At 38.1% G+C, this 22,882-nt stretch overlaps 1 protein-coding gene across 1 annotated transcript in view; it reads right to left on the bottom strand.

Annotated features, from left to right (window-relative positions):
* GALNTL6 (polypeptide N-acetylgalactosaminyltransferase-like 6) overlaps positions 1–21,626 on the bottom strand; it is a 1,008,296-nt gene extending 986,670 nt beyond the window's left edge. Inside the window, exon 1 of the mRNA XM_010840244.1 lies at positions 21,518–21,626. Coding sequence (XP_010838546.1) covers positions 21,518–21,542 — 25 coding nt within the window. The 5' untranslated portion in view covers positions 21,543–21,626. The remainder of the gene's footprint in view (positions 1–21,517) is intronic.
* Positions 21,627–22,882: the final 1,256 nt, after the last annotated feature.

Raw genomic sequence — 22,882 nt, 5'->3', positions numbered from 1 at the left:
AAAAAAAAGATGTCCTTTTCATCATAGGGGACTGAAATGCAAAAGGAGGAAGCCAAGAGATACCTGGAGTAACAGACAAATTTGGCTTTGGAGTACAAAAGGAAGCAGAGCAAAGGCTAACAAGAGTTTTCCCAAGATAAAGAATTGGTCATAGCAAACACCCTCTTCCAACAACAAAAGAGAAGACTGTACACATGGACATCACCGGATGGTCAGATTGATTATAGTCTTTGCAGCCAAAGATGGAGAAGCTCTATTCAGTCAGCAAAAACAAGACTGGGAGCTGACTGTGGCTCAGATCATGAAATCTTTATTGCAAAATTCAGACTTAAATTGAAGAAAGTAGGGAAAACCACTAGATCATTCAGCTATGACCTAAATCAAATCCCTTATGATTATACAGTGGAAATGACAAATAGATTCAAGGGATTAGATCTGATAGACAGAGTGCCTGAAGAATTATGGACAGAGGTTCCTAACATTGTATAGTAGGTGGTGACCAAAACCATCCCAAGAAGAAGAAATGCAAAAAGGCAAAATGATTTTCTGAGGAGGCCTTACAAATAGCTGAGAAAAGAAGACAAGCAAAAGGCAAAGGAGAAAAGGAAAGATATACCCATCTGAATGCAGAGTTCCAAAGAATAGCAAGGAGAGATAAGAAAGCCTTCCTCAGTGATCCATGCAAGGAAATAGATGAGAAGAAGAGAATGGGAAAGACTAGAGATCTCTTCAAGAAAATTAGAGATACCAAGGGAATATTTCATGAAAAGATAGGCACAATAAAGGACAGAAATGGTATGGACCTAACAGATGCAGAAGATATTAACAAGAGGAGGCAAGAATACACAGAAGAACTATACAAAAAAATATCTCAGTGACCCAGATAACCATGATGGTGTGATCACTCACCTAGAGCCAGACATCCTGGAGTGCAAAGTCAAAGGAATTGGAGGTGATAGAATTCCAGCTGAGTTATTTCAAATCCTAAAAGATGATGCTGTGAAAGTACTACACCCAATATGCTAACCACTTTGGAAAACTCAGCAGTGACCACAGGGATGGAAAAAGGCAGTCTTCATTCCAATCCCAAGGAAGGACAATGCCAAAGAATGTTCAAACTACTGCACAATTGCACTCATCTCACATGCTAGCAAAGTAATGCTCAAAATTCCCCAGATATGCCTCAATAGTACATGAGCCAAAAACTTTCAGATATTCAAGCTGGATTTAGGAAAAGCAGACAAATTGGACATCAAATTGTCAATATCCATTGGATCAAAGAAAAAGCAAGGGAATTCCAGAGAAACATCTACTTCTGCTTTATTGACTATGCTAAAGCCTTTGACTGTGTGGATAAACAGACTGTGAAAAATTATTTAAGATATAGGAATACCAGACCACCTTACCTGCTTCTTGAGAAATCTATATGCAGGTCAAGAAGCAACAGTTAGAACTGGACATGGAATAACAGATTGGTTCCAAATTGGGAAAGGAGCATGTCAAGGCTGGGTATTGTCACTCTGTCTATTTAACTTATATGCAGAGTACATCATGCAAAATGCCAAGCTGGATAAAGCACAAGAATCAAGATTGCTGGGAGAAATATAAATAATCTCAGATATGTAGATGACACCATCCTCATGGCAGAAAGTAAAGAGGAACTAAAGAGCCTCTCGATGAAAATGAAAGAGGAGAGTGAAAAAGCTGTCTTGAAACTCAACACTGCAAAAATGAAAATCAATGCATCTGGTACCATCACTTCATGGCAAATAGATGGGGAAATAATGGAAAGAGTGACAGATTTTATATTCTTGGGCTCCGAAATCACTGCAGATGGTGACTGCAGCCATGAAATTAAAAGACACTAGTTCCTTTGGAAGAAAAATTATGACCAACCAAGATAGCATATAAAAAGCAGAAACATTACTTAGCTGACAAAGATCTATATAGTCAAAGGTATGGTTTTTCCAGTAGTCATGCATGGATGTGAGGGTTGGACAATAAAGAAAGCTGAGCACCAAAAAGTGATGCATTTGAACTGTGGTGTTGGACAAGACTGTCCAGAGTCCCTTGGACTGCAAGGTGATTAAACCCATCAATCTTATAGGAAATCAGTCTGAATATTCATTGGAAGGACTAATGATGAAGCTGAAGCTTCAATACTTTGACCACATGATATGAAGACCTGACTCACTGGAAAAGACCCTGATGCTGGGACAGACTGGAGGCAGGAGGAGAAGGGGATGACAGAGGATGAGATGGTTAGTTGGCATCACCTACTGAATGGGCATGAGTTTGAGCAAGCTCTGGGAGTTGGTGATGGACAGGGAAGTCTGGTGTGTGGCAGTCCATGGGGTCGCAAAGAGTCAGATACAACTGAGTGACTGAACTAAACTGAAAGATGTCTGTTGGCTTAATATTATTTTCTTAAGGGTTTTCATAGATGGGCATTGTTCCCATGCCAGCAGTGGACTGGAGGAAACAAGTGTCTAGAACAGCCAGTTGGTGTCTAACTGATACTGGTTTCTGATAGGACTTCAGAAACTTAGAGCTGAGTTCTTTAGACACAAAGACTGGTTGAAGGAGCTGTTTTTTGTGAGGTTCTCTGGAGAGAGTTCAGGTTCAAGTGACTAATGACAAAGTGCACGCCAATAGCTGTTTGCTGTAGGTGCAGTGGCCAGATTCAGAGAATGAGGGCATCAGGATTTGGAGGACATATAAACCTCAAGGATTCCAGACACATGGGAGGGTTCACAGAGAGGAGATCTGGGGTTCTGAGCATAGTTGGAGGACTGAGTCATCAGAGAAACTAAGTTATCACCATGAACCTGGGAGCCACTCGAAACACAGGTGGATGAGCACAGGGCAATTCAGGGCACAGGTGTTATAAAGGGCAAGAGTCCAAGAAGAAAGTCAAAGAGACTTTGAGAGATTCTCATAAAGAGATGAGAATAAGCAGCAGATAAAAGACAGCAGTCCCCAGAATTCCCTGGAGTTATGGCATTGATTTGAACATATATGTGTGTATGCATATATAACCGCTTGATATAACATACATGCACATGTATAAAATCATACATGTATATGTAAAAAATCATTCTTCTAAATTTTTCCTTATTTTGAACTAATATTAATATTTACTATCCCTACTTTATAGGATTTTTGTGAGAAACACTGAGGCAATGTGCAAAAAAAAAATCACTGTACACAAGTTAAGGAACTGTAAAAACAGAGAAGATTAAATAATAAAATGTCATATAAAGTAAATAATAATATAGGACTTATAGAAAAAAAGGCTAGATCTTTGTCATAATATTAACTGGCTTTCAAAATTTAGATAATAATTTTAATGACTTTTCTGTTTATAAAATTCTTGTGATGCATATATCAGAGGCTTATAAAATATCTCATTAAGTTACATAAAATATTTCTAAATTGTAATACACAAAGGCTAAGAATTAAATATCAATCCAATACTTTAGGCTTCCCTGGTGGCTCAGAGAGTAAAGAATCTGTCTGCAGTGCTGGAGACCTGGGTTCAATCCCTGGGTCAGGAAGATCCCATAGAGAAGGGAATGGCAACTCACTCCAATACTCTTGCTTGGAGAATTCCATGGACAGAGGAACCTGGTGGGCTCGGCCCATAATTTATTCATAAAATATCTGCTAAAACTTCAAAAGTTTTTCCTTAATGCTTCTTGTACCTCAAAACAATATAAAATTATTTTGTGCATGAGTGGAATCTCTACTAATAAATACATCTCAGTTAATATGCACTGAGTGAGTGAGTGAAAGTTGCTCAGTCATGTCTCACTGTTTGTGACTCCATGGACAGTATTCCATCAAATTCTTTAGACCAGAATACTGGAGTGGTTAGCTTTCCCTTCTCCAGGGGATCTTCTCAACTCAGGGATTGAATCCAGGTCTCCCACACTGCAGGTGGATTCTTTATCAGCTGAGCCACAAGGGAAGCCCAAGAACACTGGAGTGGGTAGCCTATATCTTCTCCAGGGGATCTTCCTGACCCAGGAATCAAATTAGGGTCTCCTGCATTGCAGGAGGATTCTTTACCAACTGAGCTATCAGGGAAGCCCTAATATGCATTACCAAATTCTATTAGACAGTTAATCTAGGTCAGTGTCTATTAGATTAATCTATCCATTGTAGTCCAATAATGTATTTGGATGCCTAAGGCTCAGTTGGTCACCAAGGAAATTCAAATTATTATTAAATGCCTGATAATACTAATTCTGCAGTGCTTTCTTAGTCACTTCACATCAGTAAACCAAACACTGTATTAAATTAAATCCCTTGACCATCAAATCCTATTTTTCCATTATTTTATGATATCTGTGCTGTGCTTAGTTGCTCAGTCTTGTCTGACTCTGTGACCTCATAGACTGCAGCACACCAGGCATCCCTCTCCTTTACTATCTCCTGAAGTTTGCTCAAATTCATGTCCATTCACTCAGTGATGCCATCCAACCATCTAATCTCTGTCTCCCCCTTCTCCTTGCCCTCAATCTTTCCCAGCATCAAGGTCTTTTCCAATGAATTGGCCCTTCACAGCTGGCCAAACTATTGACGCTTCCCTGTATGTATGTATGTATGTATATATATATATATATATGTCCTCTGTATATAGTATAGACACACTACTACATATAAAATAGATAACTAACAAGGACCTGCTTATAGGACATGGAACTATGCTCAATATTTTGTCATAACATATATGGGATAATAATCTGAAATATATACATACATAACATATATATGTACATTTGCCATACACCAGATACTAATGCAACATTATAGAGTCTATTATACAGAGTGGTAAGCCAGAAAGAAAAATACCAATACAGTATACTAACGCATATATATGGAATTTAGAAAGATGGTAAGAATAATCCTGTATACGAGACAGCAAAAGAGACACTGATTTATAGAACTGTCTTTTGGACTCTGTGGGAGAGGGAGAGAGTGGGATGATTTGGGAGAATGGCATTGAAACACATATAATATCATATATGAAACAAGTCGCCAGTCCAGGTTCGATGCACGATACTCGATGCTTGGGGCTGGTGCACTGGGACGACCCAGAGGGATGGTACGGGGAGGGAGGGGGGAGGAGGGTTCAGGATGGGGAGCATGTGTATACCTGTGGTGGATTCATGTTGATTTGTGGCAGAACAAATACAATATTGTAAAGTTAAAAATACAATAAAAAATAAAATAAAATAAAAATGCTAGATCTGAGCTTCTAGTATTCCTGAGGACCACTTACGCCATGTTTCTGGACTAGGAAGTGTTGTAAGGCACAGGTGATTTCATCTGGCATGCATGAAGGCTTCTCCAAAACCTCTGCAACTCACTTAAAGAGCATCAAATCAAACTAGGGTCTCTGGTTCTGAACTAGTGTATGGAAGTCTTGTTTGGGTCTCTCCCATTGGCATTCTCCTTTTCCGTTCCTTTATATATTTCCTCTATAGCCCTTGGTAGATAAAGGAGCTGGGGTGGCCCAGAACTCATTACTGATCAACTTATGGCGGGTCCTGGATATGAATTTTGGAGCGTGTTCAAATTATCACTGAATCTCTATGCCTTGTGCCCAAAATACAAAGCCTTAATGACAGAGAAGGCAATGGCACCCCACTCCAGTACTCTTGCCTGGAAAATCCCATGGACGGAGGAGCCTGGAAGGCTGCAGTCCATGGGGTCGCTGAGGGTCGGACATGACTGAGCGACTTCACTTTCACTTTTCACTTTCATGCATTGGAGAAGGAAAGGGCAACCCACTCCAGTGTTCTTGCCTGGAGAATCCCAGGGACGGGGGAGCCTGGTAGGCTTCCATCTATGGGGTCGCACAGAGTCGGACACGACTGAAGTGACTTAGCAGCAGTGGCAGCAATGACTATTTGAGAGCAAAGGAATGAACGATTTCCTTCAAGTCATGGGAAACTCAGTTATCATAGCATTGGTGTTTTTGTTTAGTCTCTAAGTCATGTCTGATTCTGGGAGACCCCATGGACTGTATAACCCACCAGACTCCTCTGTCCATGGGATTTCCCAGGCAACAATAGTGAAGTGAGTTGCCATTTCCTATACCAGGGGGTCTTCCTGACCTAGGGACTGAACCTGCATCTCTTGCATTGGCAGGCAGAGTCTTTACCTCAGCGCCACCTGGGAAGGTCCCCAGTATTTTCTTCCAAAAGAAGGTAGTTTCATCTCCACAGAAATACTCATGTGCAGTGCAGCCACCTTCATGAATTATCTTAGCTGGATCTCATGGGTAATTTGCTGTAGCTTCTATATCAGCAATTGCTGTTTCACCTCGCACTTTTATATTATGCAGATGGCTTCTTTCCTTCAGCCTGATGACCCAGTCACTTTTCTTTAAACTTTTTCTTCTGCAGTTTCCTCACCTTTCTCAGCCCTCAGAATTGAGGGCTTCCCAGATGGTGCTAGTGGTAAAGAACACACTTGCCAATGTAGGAGACATACGAGACAAGAGTTTGATCTCTGAGTTGAGAAGATTCCCTGGAGGAGGGCTTAGCAGCCCACTTCAGTATTCTTGCCTGGAGAATCCCATTGAGAGTGGAGCCTCAGATCAGATCAGATCAGATCAGTCACTCAGTCATGTCCGACTTTTTGTGACCCCATGAATCGCAGCACACCAGGCCTCCCTGTCCATCACCAACTCCCAGAGTTCACTCAGACTCACGTCCATTGAGTCAGTGATGCCATCCAGCCATCTCATCCTCTGTCGTCCCCTTCTCCTCCTGCCCCCAATCCCTCCCAGCATCAGAGTCTTTTCCAAAGAGTCAACTCTTTGCATGAGGTGGCCAAAGTACTGGAATTTCAGCTTTAGCATCATTCCTTCCAAAGAAATCCCAGGGCTGATCTCCTTCAGAATGAACTGGTTGAATCTCCTTGCAGTCCAAGGGACTCCCAAGAGTCTTCTCCAACACCACAGCTCAAAAGCATCAATTCTTCGGTGCTCAGCCTTCTTCACAGTCCAACTCTCACATCCATACATGACCACAGGAAAAACCATAGCCTTGACTAGACGAACCTTTGTTGGCAAAGTAATCTCTCTGCTTTTGAATATGAGGTTGGTCATAACTTTCCTTCCAAGGAGTAAGCGTCTTTTAATTTCATGGCTGCAATCACCATCTGCAGTGATTTTGGAGCCCCCCAAAATAAAGTCTGACACTGTTTCCCCATCTATTTCCCATGAAGTGGTGGGACCGGATGCCATGATCTTCATTTTCTGAATGTTGAGCTTTAAGCCAACTTTTTCACTCTCCTCTTTCACTTTCATCAAGAGGCTTTTGAGTTCCTCTTCACTTTCTGCCATAAGGGTGGTGTCATCTGCATATCTGAGGTTATTGATATTTCTCCCGGCAATCTTGATTCCAGTTTGTGTTTCTTCCAGTCCAGCATTTCTCATGATGTACTCTGCATATAAGTTAAATAAGCAGGGTGACAATATACAGCCTTGACGTACTCCTTTTCCTATTTGGAACCAGTCTGTGTTCCATGTCTAGTTCTAACTGTTGCTTCCTGACCTGCATACAGTTTCTCAAGAGGCAGGTCAGGTGGTCTGGTATTCCCATCTCTTTCAGAATTTTCCACAGTTTATTGTGATCCACACAGTCAAAGGCTTTGGCATAGTCAATAAAGCAGAAATAGATGTTTTTCTGGAATTCTTTTGCTTTTTCTATGATCCAGCGAATGTCAGCAATTTGATCTCTGGTTCCTCTGCCTTTTCTAAAACCAGCTTGAACATCAGGAAGTTCATGTTTCACATATTGCTGAAGCCTCGCTTGGAGAATTTTGAGCATTACTTTACTAGCATGTGAGATGAGTGCAATTGTGTGGTAGTTTGAGCATTCTTTGGCATTGCCTTTCTTTGGGATTGGAATGAAAACTGACCTTTTCCAGTCCTGTGGAAAGTTTTCCAAATTTGCTGGCATATTGAGTGCAGCACTTTCACAGCATCATCTTTCAGGATTTGGAATAGCTCAACTGCAATTCCATCACCTCCACTAGCTTTGTTCATAGTGATGCTTTCTAAGGCCCACTTGACTTCACATACCAGGATGTCTGTCTCTAGGTCAGTGATCACACCATCGTGATTATCTGGGTCATGAAGATCTTTTTTGTACAGTTCTTCTGTGTATTCTTGCCATCTCTTCTTAATATCTTCTGCTTCTGTTAGGTCCATACCATTTCTGTCCTTTATCAAGCTCATCTTTGCATGAAATGTTCTTTTTGTATCTCTGATTTTCTTGAAGAGATCCCTAGTCTTTCCCATTCTGTTGTTTTCCTCTGTTTCTTTGCATTGATTGCTGAAGAAGGCTTTCTTATATCTTCTTGCTCTTCTTTGGAACTCTGCATTCAGATGTTTATATCTTTCCTTTTCTCCTTTGCTTTTTGGTTCTCTTCTTTTCACAGCTATTTGTAAGGCCTCCCCAGACAACCATTTTGCTTTTTTGCATTTCTTTTCTATGGGAATGGTCTTGGTCCTAGTGGGCTACAATCCATAGGGTCACAAAGAGTTGGACACTACTGAAGTGACTAAACACACAACCATAGAACTGAAGAGACTTGTAAACTTGCTCTGGATTATGCCTTGGTTTAAGGGAATGTTGAGACTGGTTTGATCTTTTATCCTGGCCACTACACCTTTGTTCATATGAGCAGTAAGGCTGTTTGATTTTCTTATCATTCATGTGCTTATAGTGGCAGCAAATTTAATTTTGATTAGGAAGTTTTCCTTTGCACTTACACTTGGTTCACTGTTTGGCATAAGAGATTTAGCTTTTGGCCTGTCTCAGCTTTTGACCTGCCTTCCTCACTAAGCTTCAACCTGTCTAGCTTTTGACTTAAATTGAGAGACATGGAACTCCTCCCTTCACTTGAGCACCTGGAGGCCATGTGGGATTATTAATAGGCCTAATTTCAATATATTGTTGTGTCTCAGGGAATAGGGAGACCTGAGGAAGGGAGAAAGATGGAGTGGGTAGCCATGGAGCTGTCAGAACACATGGCATTTAGCAAGTCCCCTGTATTCTGTGAGTGTGGTCCATGGTGCCTCCCAACATTTATAATAGGAACTTCAGAGATCCCTGAGCAAAGATCACCTTAACAAGTGTAATAATAATAGAAATGTTTACAACATTGTGAGCAAATGTGTTGGAGAAATGGTGCTAATAGACTTACTGAAAGCAGGGTTGTCACAAACCTTCAGTTTGCCAAAAAAAAAAAAAAAAGTAATATCTGCCAAGTACAATAAAATGAAGAACAATAAAACGAGGTCTGCCTATATACAGATATCCATATATTGAATATATACTACAGCCCAGATAGTTTACTTATTTAACTTAATTAACACTTAAAATGACTCTGAAACAAGCATCATCATTAAACCACAGCTTAATTAAACCACTAATGAGAAAAAAAGGCTAATTAAGCCCATATACACTTGCTTATGGAAGTTGATATTTCAACTTTTGCAACATATGCTTAAACTGAATTTTTGTTTTAAAGTTAACTTTTTCTTTTTTAAAAAACATGAACTGAGTTCAGTTTAACAAATTTTCTGAGATGTGTCTATATTGCTATTTTCATATTGTGATACTGAAGGGAATTCTCCCTTGGTAACTGTCACTTACCTCAGTTTCAGCTAAATTTCATTCTATTATTAGCCCCATAAAGAATACATCTCAACAGAATGCTCACTGTCTTTTCAGTTCCAGTTTATGTTTTCATTATTATAGAATGAGTGTCAAAGGAAATATTTCATTAAAAGTTAATTTTAATCTAATGAATAATAATGTTGTTTTGGTAATATTCCCAAATTTTACCACCTTCCAACAAACTTCATTATGAAATTTATTGAGAACACATCGTAGATGTATAAATTAGACTAAACTGTTAACAATAAATGATGTTCACTGTAGTAACAAAAAAAGGCCAGATACTACTTTTAAGAGACACAAATGCTATTACTTATATATGGAATCTAAAAAAAAAAAAAAAAGCTCTTGTTTAGTCACTAAGTCTTTTCTGACCCTTTGTGGCTCCATGGATTGTCCATCGCATTTTCCAGGCAAGAATACTGGAGTGGGTTTCCATTTCCTCCTCCAGGGCATCTCCCAAACCCAGGGATTGAACCCGTGTCTCCTGCATTGGATTCTTTTACAATTGAGCTACCTGGGGAACACTGCCCCTCCCCCACCAAACAGGACAAATGAACTTATTTACAAAACAGAAACAGAGTCACAGATGCAGAAAACAAACCTATGGTTACCAAGGGAGAGAGGGTGGGAGGAATACACTGGGAGGTTGGGACTGACATATACACTCTCATATATAAAATAGTAACTAATCAAGGACCTGCTATATAGTACAGGAAACAAAAAATGAGACATGAGGCATCCATAAAAGATGGCCAGGAGCCACTGTAGTTATGGCACAGTGACCTTTTTTTTTTTTCCCCTGAAAGCAAAGCACTTATGGTCTCTCCAGATGGAGCACATTTTTGTTTTTCATTCTGTGCAGCTGGCAATCTCATTCAATTAAGTAGAATAAAGACATTTAAGAGCAAAATGGGTCCCTGATCAGCACTAAAGGGAGCTCTTGTTTAAAGGAACTTAGGAAAACCCACTGTGAATCATTTTAAACCATGGTGCTTCCTTACCTCTCAAATAGTTTTAGTTCAGGCTTTTCAGAGGTCTTGTGATGGAAACTCACCATCATTAGTATGACCTCTGTCCATGGAATTTTCCAGGCAAGAATACCGGAGGGGATTTCCAATTCCTACTCCAGAGATAGAAGGATAACTGCTGTAAAAATTAAGTAGGGTCAAAAGATGGACCGTGAATGAAATGGACTCTGTCTCTACACGATGATATGGTGATTGGGGCAGGCACATAGAAACAGCTGATATATGGTCTGAGACCTTACGGAAGGGGGAGGGGCAGTGACAATACAGACCACAGCATTTGGTCCACACAGCGGGAACAACAAGCGAAAAGTTCCTGGAACATATTTATCATTCTTGAGGGAAAGCAGAGGACAACGTGGCCAGTGGAGACACTACACACCAAACAGTAGATGAGGAGATGAGAGCCGCTGGTCAGGGGTGGATCCTGTGCGTGCTCAGTCGTGCTCAAGTCATGGTGACCCCTCAAACTGTAGCCCACGAGGCTCCTCTGTCTGTGGATTTTCCAGGCAAGAATACTGGATTGGGTTGCTATTTCCTGACCCAGGGGATCTTCCCGATCCAGGGGTTGAACCCACTTCTACATGGGCAGGTGGGTTGTTTCTCCACTGAGGCCCTGGGGAAGCCTGGGAGTGGATAGTGCTGCAGTTCATATTCACAGAAAGGACTTGCAGTACATTTTGGATTTGATCACTGGGTTTGTATGCTTTGGAGCAGAGGAGTGGAATGATCTGGTTATGTGTTTTTAGAAGATGACTCTAGCTGCAATTTGAAGCACTGACCATGGCGTAGGGATATCAGTGAGGAGATGACTGAAAAAGTTTAAGCACGAGAGATTAACGGTCAGTATTTAAACAGCCGTGGTGTCGATAACCATGTCATGTCATGTCTCTGTGACAACCACGGGGTCATGGCTGGAGTGAAAGCACCTGCAACTATCCTCATGCCACAGAAATGCTACTAGAATTCATTTTTGTCTATTTTTTTTTCTTCCATAGTTTGGAATAGTATTTGAAATATAGTGACATCCATATTTTAAGTATTTGTCAAATAAGTGAATCAACAATTGAATAAATGACAAGACAGAGAAAATCTTCACTGGTAAAACCTGTTATTATGACTAACTACACAAATGGAAATAATGAGAACTTAGATATAATTCCAGAGGATACCTAATCCACATAGTGGAATGCATGGTTGTGATTATATGAGAATATAAACTATTTCAGAGAAAGAGAGCCCCTGCAAAGATTGAAAACATATTTCCTCCTGTTGAATTCACATATATTGACATTCAAAAATCTAGTGATAAACACAGTGAAATTTGAGCTATAATAAAAATAATGGACTTTTACATTTCAAAACTAAAAATAGATACTCTCTAGAAATACAGATCACGGGCCATATGAAGGATTTCATAAACCACACCAAGATGTATGCACTTACATACACACCCCTGCATCACTCTGGATGGCTGACCTAAAAAGCATGTTTTACCACTTAAACAGCAGTGGTAGGAGAAATAAGGAATATCACATAATTAGAAACAGCTGCCTACACTAATTGAATTTTCTTCTGGACATCCAGCAGAAATTATGAGATTCATCATTCAGAGGAATGCCATAGGCAGAGTTTGTCTTTATATCAGAAATATGTCACATTTTTCAATTTATACATGGAATGATGTCAGCTGAGTACCTCTTTAGTAGCATATCTTTAGCTGCTATTAATATAATGATTACACCAAGCTTAATTGATATTGAACCACTGACCCATCAATTCAGACACTATCTCTTATATTTCAAAACAGTCTGTATTTCAGTTCATTTCATTCAATTGTTATAATAATTTGAATGATGGTTCAAAAAGCATGTTTATCCATTTTGTGATATAATAAAACTCAAAATGATAGCTAAGTTGCTAGGAAATAAAATCAAATGTCACTAAATTCTAAAATGATATGAAACTAAATAAAATATAATGGGATCATATATAAGATATACGAGCACAATCAATAATGCCTAAAATATGACTTTGATCATAGGAAATAATGAGAAAGAGAATTCAGAAAAATTAATTAGATGAAAGCACAAGTGTATCTGGTTTCAGGATATGACTTTATTTTTGAAAATTTGGTTTACTTCATCTAGGAAGCCTGCCTGAACCTGAAATGGTATTTTGGACATTATTCTTCTATAGGTAATTTGGTTTGGTTAATGCTACTTCCCAAAACAAATACTATGAAATAATAGAAACTCTAAAAAACATTAATTAGAATTCTTCTAACAAATTAAAAGAAATTCTTATAATTTACTATAACTCTAAGGATACAGATGTACCAAAAAATAACTAAGTTACACTTAATGTTTGGAAATCATTTAATTGCTCCTTATATATGTACATTTTTAATATAATAACTTTCCATTTCCTCAACCCAAAGACATCTACAGATTCAGTTGTAATCACTATCAAATTATCAAGGGCATTTTTTTTCACAGACGTATTAACAAAAAATTTCACAATTTGTATGGAAACACAAATGACTCTAAATAATGAAAGCAATCTTGAGAAAGAAGAACAGAGCTGGAGGAATCAGCCCTCTTGAACTTAGACTTTACTACAAAGCTATAGTCAACAAAACAGTATGGCACTGGCACAAAAACAGGAATATAGATCTATAGAATAGGATAGAGTCCAGAGATAAACCCATGCAACTCTGGCTACCTAACCTATGAGAAAGGAGGCAGGAATATACAATGGAGAAAAGAGAGCCTCTTTAATAAGTGATGCTGGGAAAACTAGACAGCTACATAGAAAAGACTGAAAGAACACACCCTAACATCATACACAAAAATAAACTTAAAATGAATTGAATACCTAAATGTAAGGCTGAATACTGACTAAAGAAATTAAAAACAAACAAACAAATGGGACCTGATTAAACTTACAAGCTTTTGCACAACAAAGGAAACCGTAAACAAAATGAAAGGACAACCCTCAGAATGGAAGGAAATATTTTTCAATAAATTGACTAACAGAGGACTAATCTCAAAACTATACAAACAGCTCATACAACTCAATATAAAAAACAAACCAAACAACACAATAAAAAACCAGGCAGAACATCTAAAGAGCCATTTCTCCAAAGAAAATACATAGGTGGTCAAGAGGCACATGAAAATATACTCAGCATCACTAATTATTAAGAAATGCAAATCAAAACTACAATGAGGTATCTCCTCACATTGGTCAGAATAGCCATCTCAAATAATCTATTGATACAAACAATAAAGGCTGCAGAGAGTGTAGAGGAAAGGAAATCCTCCTACACTGTTGAAAGGAATTTAAATTGGTATAGCCACTATGGAGGTGTTATTTAATAAGTAAAAATAGAGCTACCAAATTATCCAACAATCCCACTTCTGTATCTGGAGAAAACCATAATTCAAAAGTATGCATGCACCCTGATATTCACTGCAGCAGTATTTACAACAGCCAGGACATGGAAGCAACCTAAATGTCAATCAACAGAATGGATAAAGAAGATATGGTACATATATACAATGGAATATCACTGAGCCATAGAAAAGGAATGAAATAGAGCAATCTACAGAGACATGGATGGACCTAGAGACTGCCATACAGAGTGAAGTAAGTCAGAGAAAAACAAATTTTGCTGATATGTGGAATCTAGAAAAATGGGATAGGTGAACTTTTTCTAAGCAGAAATAGTCACAGATATAGAGAACAAACTTATGCTTGCCAGGGGAGAAAGGGAGGGGGATGAATTCGGAGTCTGAGATCGACACAAATATAGTATTGATGCTATTAATATGTATAAAATAGATAAATAATGAGAACCTATTATATAGCACGTGAAACTCTACCCCTTGCTCTGTGGTGACCTAAATGGGGAGGAAATTTAAAAAAAAAAGAGGGGGTATATGAATACTGATGACTGGTTCACTTTGCTGTACAGCAGAAACACAACATTGCAAAGCAACTATACTCCAAAAAAAATTAATTTAATAAGAAGAAAACTCCATTTTCTCAAAGGTGGGAGAAAGCATTTTCACCATTTCCTTATAACTCAGCTACTACTTTACCTTCTAAATTCCACCTACTTTTATAGAAATTAGTACTTAAAATACCTGTTATTAAAAAATTATCAAATATGCCACAAAGATACAATTGCCAAAACAAAACAAAACATAAACCAACAACATCAGTCAAAACCCTAACAAAAATATCTGCAAAAAGCAGGTGGTGCTAGTGGTAAACAGTCTGCCATCAATGCAGGAGATGCAAGTTCAATCCCTAGGACAGGAAGATCCCCTGGAGGAGGAAGTGGCAACCCACTCCAGTGTTCTTGCCTGGAGAATCCAATGGACAGAGGAGCCTGAAGGGCTACAGTCCAGGGTTGCACAGAGCGGGACACGACTGAGCTACTGAGCGCAACTGAGCACACACCCAGCACTTTATGAATATATTTTAATAAAGATCGCTGAGGTCCCACCAGGAAGCAGCTTATGGGTGTTTGTATTTTTAAGGTAATTTCAGTGTTTATTAAATAGGACATACATTTGAAAATATAACTAAAATGTAGCATAATTAAAACATAATAAATATAAAACATTAAACCACAGATCAATGTAATGTACTTAAAGTGTGTTTGGAGGGAAATTTTAGAGTCCTAAATTCTTATTCTACAATAGAAGAAGGCTGAAATTAAGGAGATAAGAATCTAACTTTTTAATATGGAAAAATGTAGTAAAAGTCAAATGAAAGAAGAAATACCAATATGACTATAAATTAATGAAAAACATACCATAGATAAGATGAAAATATTGTTATTTCATTATTCATGATTAATAAATCAACAATTTCTTAGTGTAACAGATAAAGAAAAACTGACAGAAAAACAAATAAATGCTATTTCAAAGTAAAAGCACCATGAATTGAAGTACAACAGACATTATAAAATCTCTAAGGGAATGTTATGAATAAATGTGTCAATAAATATGAAAATTTTAACCCCACTGTGAAAAATCTTTTCTCCAAGAAAAGTCCACGTTCAAATAATCTTCACCCACAAGACTATCATAACTATAAATAAATAATTTTAACATATGACAATAAACTAAAAAGTTTAGTGAAATGAGAATCATTACTCAAGTCATTTTACAAAGTTATCATTACATTGTTACCGAAACTTGACAAGGATTCTATGAGAAAGAAAAATTCATGGCCAATATTCACTCAGAAATAGACATACAAAATCACTAAAATATTAGCAAACAAAATCTAGTAATACATAAAAAGACAGATTTAGTCCATAAATTCAAAGTTTGCTATCACAAATCAATAGAAAGAAATCAATAGATAAGCAACTCCTGCAGCTCAATTCCAGAAAAATAAATGACCCAATAAAAAAATGGGCCAAAGAACTAAATAGACATTTCTCCAAAGAAGACATACAGATGGCTAACAAACACACGAAAAGATGCTCAACATCACTCATTACCAGAGAAATGCAAATCAAAACCACAATGAGGTACCATTTCATGCCAGTCAGAATGGCTGTGATCCAAAAGTCTACAAGCAATAAATGCTGGAGAGGGTGTGGAGAAAAGGGAACCCTCTTACACTGTTGGTGGGAATGCAAACTAGTACAGCCGCTATGGAGAACAGTGTGGAGATTCCTTAAAAAACTGGAAATAGAACTGCCATACGGCCCAGCAATCCCACTGCTGGGCATACACACTGAGGAAACCAGAATTGAAAGAGACATGTGTACCCCAATGTTCATCGCAGCACTGCTTATAATAGCCAGGACATGGAAGCAACCTAGATGTCCATCAGCAGATGAATGGATAAGAAAGCTGTGGTACATATACACAATGGAGTATTACTCAGCCTTTGAAAAGAATACATTTGAATCAGTTCTCATGAGGTGGATGAAACTGGAGCCTATTATACAGAGTGAAGTAAGCCAGAAAGAAAAACACCAATACAGTATACTAGCGCATATATATGGAATTTAGAAAGATGGTAATGACAACCCTGTATGTGAGACAGCAAAAGAGACACAGATATATAGTACAGTCTTTTGGACTGTGTGGAAAAGGGAGGGGGGGATGATTTGGAAGAATGGCATTGAAACATGTATAATATCATATATGAAATGAATCGCCAGTCCAGGTTCAATACAGGAGGCTTGGAGCTGGTGCACTGGGACGATCTGGAGGGATGGTATTGGGGAGGGAGGTGGGAGGGGGGTTCAGGATGGGGAACACGTGTACACCCGTGACAGATGCATGTTGATGTATGGCAAAACCAATATAATATTGTAAAGTAAAAAAAAAAAAACAAAGGAGAAAATGCATTTTAATCCAATAGATACAACCAAACAAAACATTTTGATTAAAATCAACATTCATTAAGATGTAAAAAAGTAAAAGTCTCAGAAAGCCATACCCAGATGACTTAGTTAACAGGGTACGGTACATTTTCATCAAGTAGATAAAATCCTAACACAAGTATCTAATTTGCTATTGTCAGAATCATAAGTCAAAACTAGGTATCAATATCCATTAGACAATATGATACTCGAGCTTCTGGCAAATGCAGAAACAGTAAAAATAACTAAAATTATGAGGTACAGGATGGAAAAACATTTTGCACACTGTCACTATGTACAGGCATTATGAATATCTACATTGAGAATCCAAAATCACTTATTGGTAAATGATTATAACCCACAGAAGAGTTTAGAAAGTTTTCTAAAATGAGTCCATATTAAAAAATAATTAAACTTTCTCTATATCAGCAACAAATAGTTCAGAATCTTGATAAGATTAATATCATGCTCAACACCCATATAATGTTAATTTTCTAGGAAAACCACTGAAAATGTCTGACAATCAAATTATAAACATACCCATAAAGATGACAAGCACCAAGAAATATAAACCACAGAATGAATAATTTAATATTGAAAATTGCAAATTATTCCCTAATTTATCAATATACTTAACACAGTTGTAAACTTCCAATATTTTGTGTATATCTGTGTATGTGTACATATAGTCTGAGAAGCTGAATAAAATTTTAAAGAAATTTTAAAGTAAAATTTGAAAGAAAAGTTTTATGTTAAGAATGGCAACACATTCTCAAGGAAGAAAAGAAAGCAGGATGAACTTTGTCAGATTTCAACAACTGCTATAAAGATATAGTATTCAGCTTTGGCCACCTGATGCAAAGAGCTGACTCTTTAGAAAAGACCCTAATTCTGGGAAAGAGTGAAGGCAGAAGGAAAAATGGATGATAGAGGATGAGATGGTTGGATGGCATCACTGACTCAATGGACATGGGTCTGAGCAAGCGCTGGGAGTTGGTGATGGACAGGGAAGCCTGGTGTACTGCAGTCCATGGGGTGGCAGAGTTGGACACGACTAAGCGACTGAACAGACATAACAGATTTATACATGAAACATTATGTTATTAGTTTAAAGATTTTTACTCATGGGACAGAATTGAGAAGCCAGAAAGATAACACACAAATATGGAATGTTTTAATAACAGAGTCAACACTTATGGTCTATGTGGAGAAAAATACATTTTCTAGGAAATGGTGTTGTTGATTGGATAGCTAACTAGGCAAAACTAAATAAATATTGGGTCCCTACCTCACATGATATAAAAATGAAGATGAGCTGCATTTCAGACCATGTAAAAGGTAAAATTCTCAAGCTTAAAAAGACAGTATGGAACATCAATTAAACCTATCCTTTACAAATGATTTGCAAATTTGTCAACAACAAAATTAAGAACTCCTATTCATTAAACAATATAGACAGACATTAAAAAAATTTTACAATTCTGGGATAAGATATTTTCACCGTATAAAACCAGGAAAAGATATTATTCAAAATAAGATTACTCTGTGGATCAATAAGAAAAAATAAATTAAAAAATTGGAAATAGGAAGGAATAGGAATTTTACCCAAAAGTAGGCATATACGGTTCATAAGCATAAATAAGAGATCAACTACATTAAAATTAGTAAAATGCAAATTCATGTGACAGTGAGTACCTATTTCATACCACCACGACAGAAGAAATGAAAAATCAGGCAACATTAAGTGTTGACAGGATGCAGAGCAATGGGAATTCCATCCATTACTGGAGTAAAATAGGTATATCAACTTTGGGAAACAGTTTGTCATGTACTACATAGTAAAATTGAAATGTGTATTCCTTGGACATGCAATTCTACTATTAAATATGTACCCTAAGAAAATATTGCCTTTATCCCATAACCATGAGCAAGGATACTTAGAGCACATAACCAAAACTCAAGAACTCTCAAAATGTTTACAAAGTGGAAACTGTTGTAGAAAATGAAACAGCAGTAATAATGAATCAACTAGAATTGCACACATGCAGAAGGATGGGTCTCAGAAACAATTCTGAATGAAAGAAGAAAATCATACACTATGCTTCAATTTTTAAAGTCCAAACACAGGCAGAATGTAACAGCATTAGTTTAGATGTAAGAAATTATAGAGGAAAGTAAGTGGGAACATGGATTTCAAGGTTTGGAGGAGACAGAATAGCACTGATAATCATATTACTTGGCCTGTTTATTAAGGACGGAGGTGTTGATTTTGACTTTGTACTGGCATGTATGTCTGTGTGTGCATACTCCTTTTATTTATATTTTACAATATTTAAAAAATGAATTACAGTCTATTGTGCTTTTCATATATCCTCCAGTGACTCATACACATACTACTACTTAAGAGCTTTTTAATTGCACAAGACATGTCTACTTTAGGAAACTTGCTGTAGTACCAATTTTCTTTATAGGTCAATTTCCTTTGCCCCACTAAGGATGTAACAATTAAAGGTATGTTTTCCAGTAGGCAGAAAGAGTAATATTATACAGAAATAAATGTGAAGTATTCCATTTTGTATCCAAAATATATTGGCACAAGCATAAGACAGGCACACCAAATCAAGTGAAAATAATTTAGATGGACTATTACAGTTATCATTGGTAGAGTTTATAACATGTATAAATAATAGGCCAATTATTTAAATATAAATATATAATCTACAGTCGTAATAGCAATTCAGCAAAGTAAAATATCAGAAAGACAAACTGACTTGCCACTTATGCAAAAAAAGCTAGAATAAGAGCCAGATGTGTCTCTCTCTCATAGGTGTCCTGTCATGACTTCATTTTGCCCAGATTTTGTTACTAGGTGTCTGATAGCAGGGTGTAATGGAGCATAAGAAGACCTGACTTAATCGTGCTCTGCATCTGGTTAGCCATTTGACTTTGGATAATATTTCATGAGCTCTTAAGAACTCAGTTCTTTTTCTTTCCTTTTCTCTTTTAAAGAATTGGAGATTACAATACTTATCAGAGTCACTCTGAAGTTTAAACAAAATACGTATGTAAAGCACCCAGCACAAAACATCTATTCAGTACCTTTTAAGTTGATGAGGATAACGATGATGAATTTCCTGTTAAATTATGGGATCAGCTCTCCAGTGGTTAAAAAGAGGAAGAGAGGGCTGGCTGAAGGGAGGGCTGATCAAGCAAACAGAGGGAGAAGATGAGAGAACTAGGAAAGTGAGAATACTGCTAAAGAGCTCACTTTCATGACCCTGCGTAGAGTCTTGGCCAAACAAGGCTGGAGGGATGATGTAATCTGGAAGAGGCTGATGCTCTGAACACAGGGAATGTTCTTGGGGCAAGCAGGGGTTAGGCGACATTCTTACTAAGAGAAAAGGAACGAAAGAAGAAACTGGAAGACTCTCATTAGGTCAGGCACCCCTGACCCAGAGCTAAGAACATTTGCAGCCCTGAAGAGCCTCATGACCATGTGAATGCCCTCACCTTTGTCTTCCTGGCTGGAAAGTTCTGAGGAAGATTGGCCAGAAGAATCTCAGCCTGCAGCTTCCCAGGGTTCTGCTAATCATCTGACCTGGGATGCATAGTTTCACTGCTAGGCAGATGCTTTTAGCAAACCACAGCTTATCTATTCCTGTGATATCTTCACCATGACAAAGAAAAGACCAGCAAACAACAATGCAGCAACAGAGCTCCTTATTTTGAATAGTACAATATGGACTTCTATCATGTTATTATCCCTGGGTTACTACTGGTGCACCCTTCTGAATTCTTGTTGGCAACAACCTAAGTTCTTATAGAAGGACTTCCTTTTACCCTTTGCTTTTTCTAAGATGTAAAATGCTTCTTCTGTCACTACCTCAAGACTATAACTGTGCTCTGTGTAGATGAACCTACTGAATTCCACTGAACCGCCTGTTAGCTTGCCCAAATATCATCAACCTCAGGTCCTTGGCTCCTCTGATCCACCTGCCAGTGTTTAGAACTGTGGTCTTCCTTTCATCCTTGGCCCAGCCAGTTAGATACACCACAGTCCCAATGAGTGAACTGAGCTCAAGATATGTCTGTGCCAAGTTAAGACTCACAGAGCAATTCAAGATACCCTCAGTAATGATTGAAAAACATGCAGAAGTATACAACACGACAGATTTCTAAAACTCAAATGACCTCTTGTTCATCTCCTATTGTAAATGCAATTCTTCTTTTTTTCCTCTCTGAAATTTGAAATTGTTTTGGTTCTGCCCATCATTGACCACCAACGGTGCCGTGAAACCTACCTTCCTGTGCTCAGAAGGAAGGCTAATGAGAGACGCTGTAAGTGACAAAGCAAAGCAGCACTTGGCTTACACTGAACTCCATACCTGAGCGCATAGCCTCTTTCTGCATGCTGCCATAGTCATGCCAGTCCTTTCTTCTCAAACCATCTGTCCATGCATAGAACTGCCCATCTCCCAGGCCCAGTGGGAATGTCTGTGGAAAAGGAAAGTATTCAGAGCATAAAAAGGAGGTAGTTCCTTCTGTATGGCTGGTAAATACAGCCAGATGCATCATAGGCAATCAAAAATACTCCAATAACTGATTCTCCCCATCTACTGAAAAGAAAAGCATTGCTAGTGACCTGATGGACACACATTTTAAAACCTTTTTTCTGTTTTTAAAATAAGAGCCTGTGTCACACACAACACCTACATTTCCAATTTTATTTTATCCAAAGCCTTTCATAATTTAGTGCACCACTTCATCTAAGCATAAATGCTTAGCCATTTTTACTTGCCCAAAGTGTAGATGGCAGTAGGGCTATTGATTTTGTATTAAAACAAAATACTTTTTTGTGTGATTTGTACAATTTCCACTCATTTTGATCAAGTACATCCTAATGGCCTGGTGACAGTATTAGCAAGCATCTGTTGAATGCTCACTGTGTACCAGGTACTAAGACACTCTATGTATAGAAGATCCTTCAGTCTTTACAAGAGTCTTGACTTTTACAAGAGTCTAAGACTTCATTCTTTATAAGAGTCTTTTGACTCCATGTATCTGCCACTTAAAAGTATTAATAGAATAACTTGAATGAACTACAGTGGCCAAGCCACGACTTGGGCCAGTTCTATTAAGACCAAAATTGGGGTGCTAAGGACTATGGCAATGGCACCCCACTTCAGTACTTTTGCCTGGAAAATCCCATGGACAGAGGAGCCTGGTAGGCTGCAGTCCATGGGGTTGCTAAAAGTCAGACACGACTAAGTGACTTCACTTTCACTTTTCACTTTCCTGCATTGGAGAAGGAACTGGCAACCCACTCCAGTGTTCTTGCCTGGAGAATCCCAGGGATAGGGGAGCCTGGTGGGCTGCCATCTATGGGGTTGCACAGAGTCAGACACGACTGAAGTGACTTAGCAGCAGCAGCAAGGACTATGAAATACTGCCTCCCATCAAGAATTCTGTTAAAATATGGTGTGTGGTTATGCTTACAGTTGAAATGATCACCAAATCAACAGTGTAGTCACAACATGCTCTATGCTTTGGTGAAACTCAGTGTGTTCTAATGTCACCTTAACTATTATTTTTGTGTACCTGGCTGAAGCTGCTTCTTTCTTTATGGTGCTTATTTTGGTAATAAATAAAATGTTTGGGATGAAGCTTATCCTCACAATCTCAAAAGTCAAGATAATATAAAATAAATGATTTCATATTCACACATCATTTTCATTTAGTTCATTTTTGGA

Source organism: Bison bison, unplaced genomic scaffold, assembly GCF_000754665.1.
Source record: "Bison bison bison isolate TAMUID 2011002044 unplaced genomic scaffold, Bison_UMD1.0 scf7180017864143, whole genome shotgun sequence".
Classification (NCBI taxonomy): Eukaryota; Metazoa; Chordata; class Mammalia; order Artiodactyla; family Bovidae; genus Bison; species Bison bison.
This window is presented reverse-complemented; position numbering and strand designations above follow the sequence as displayed.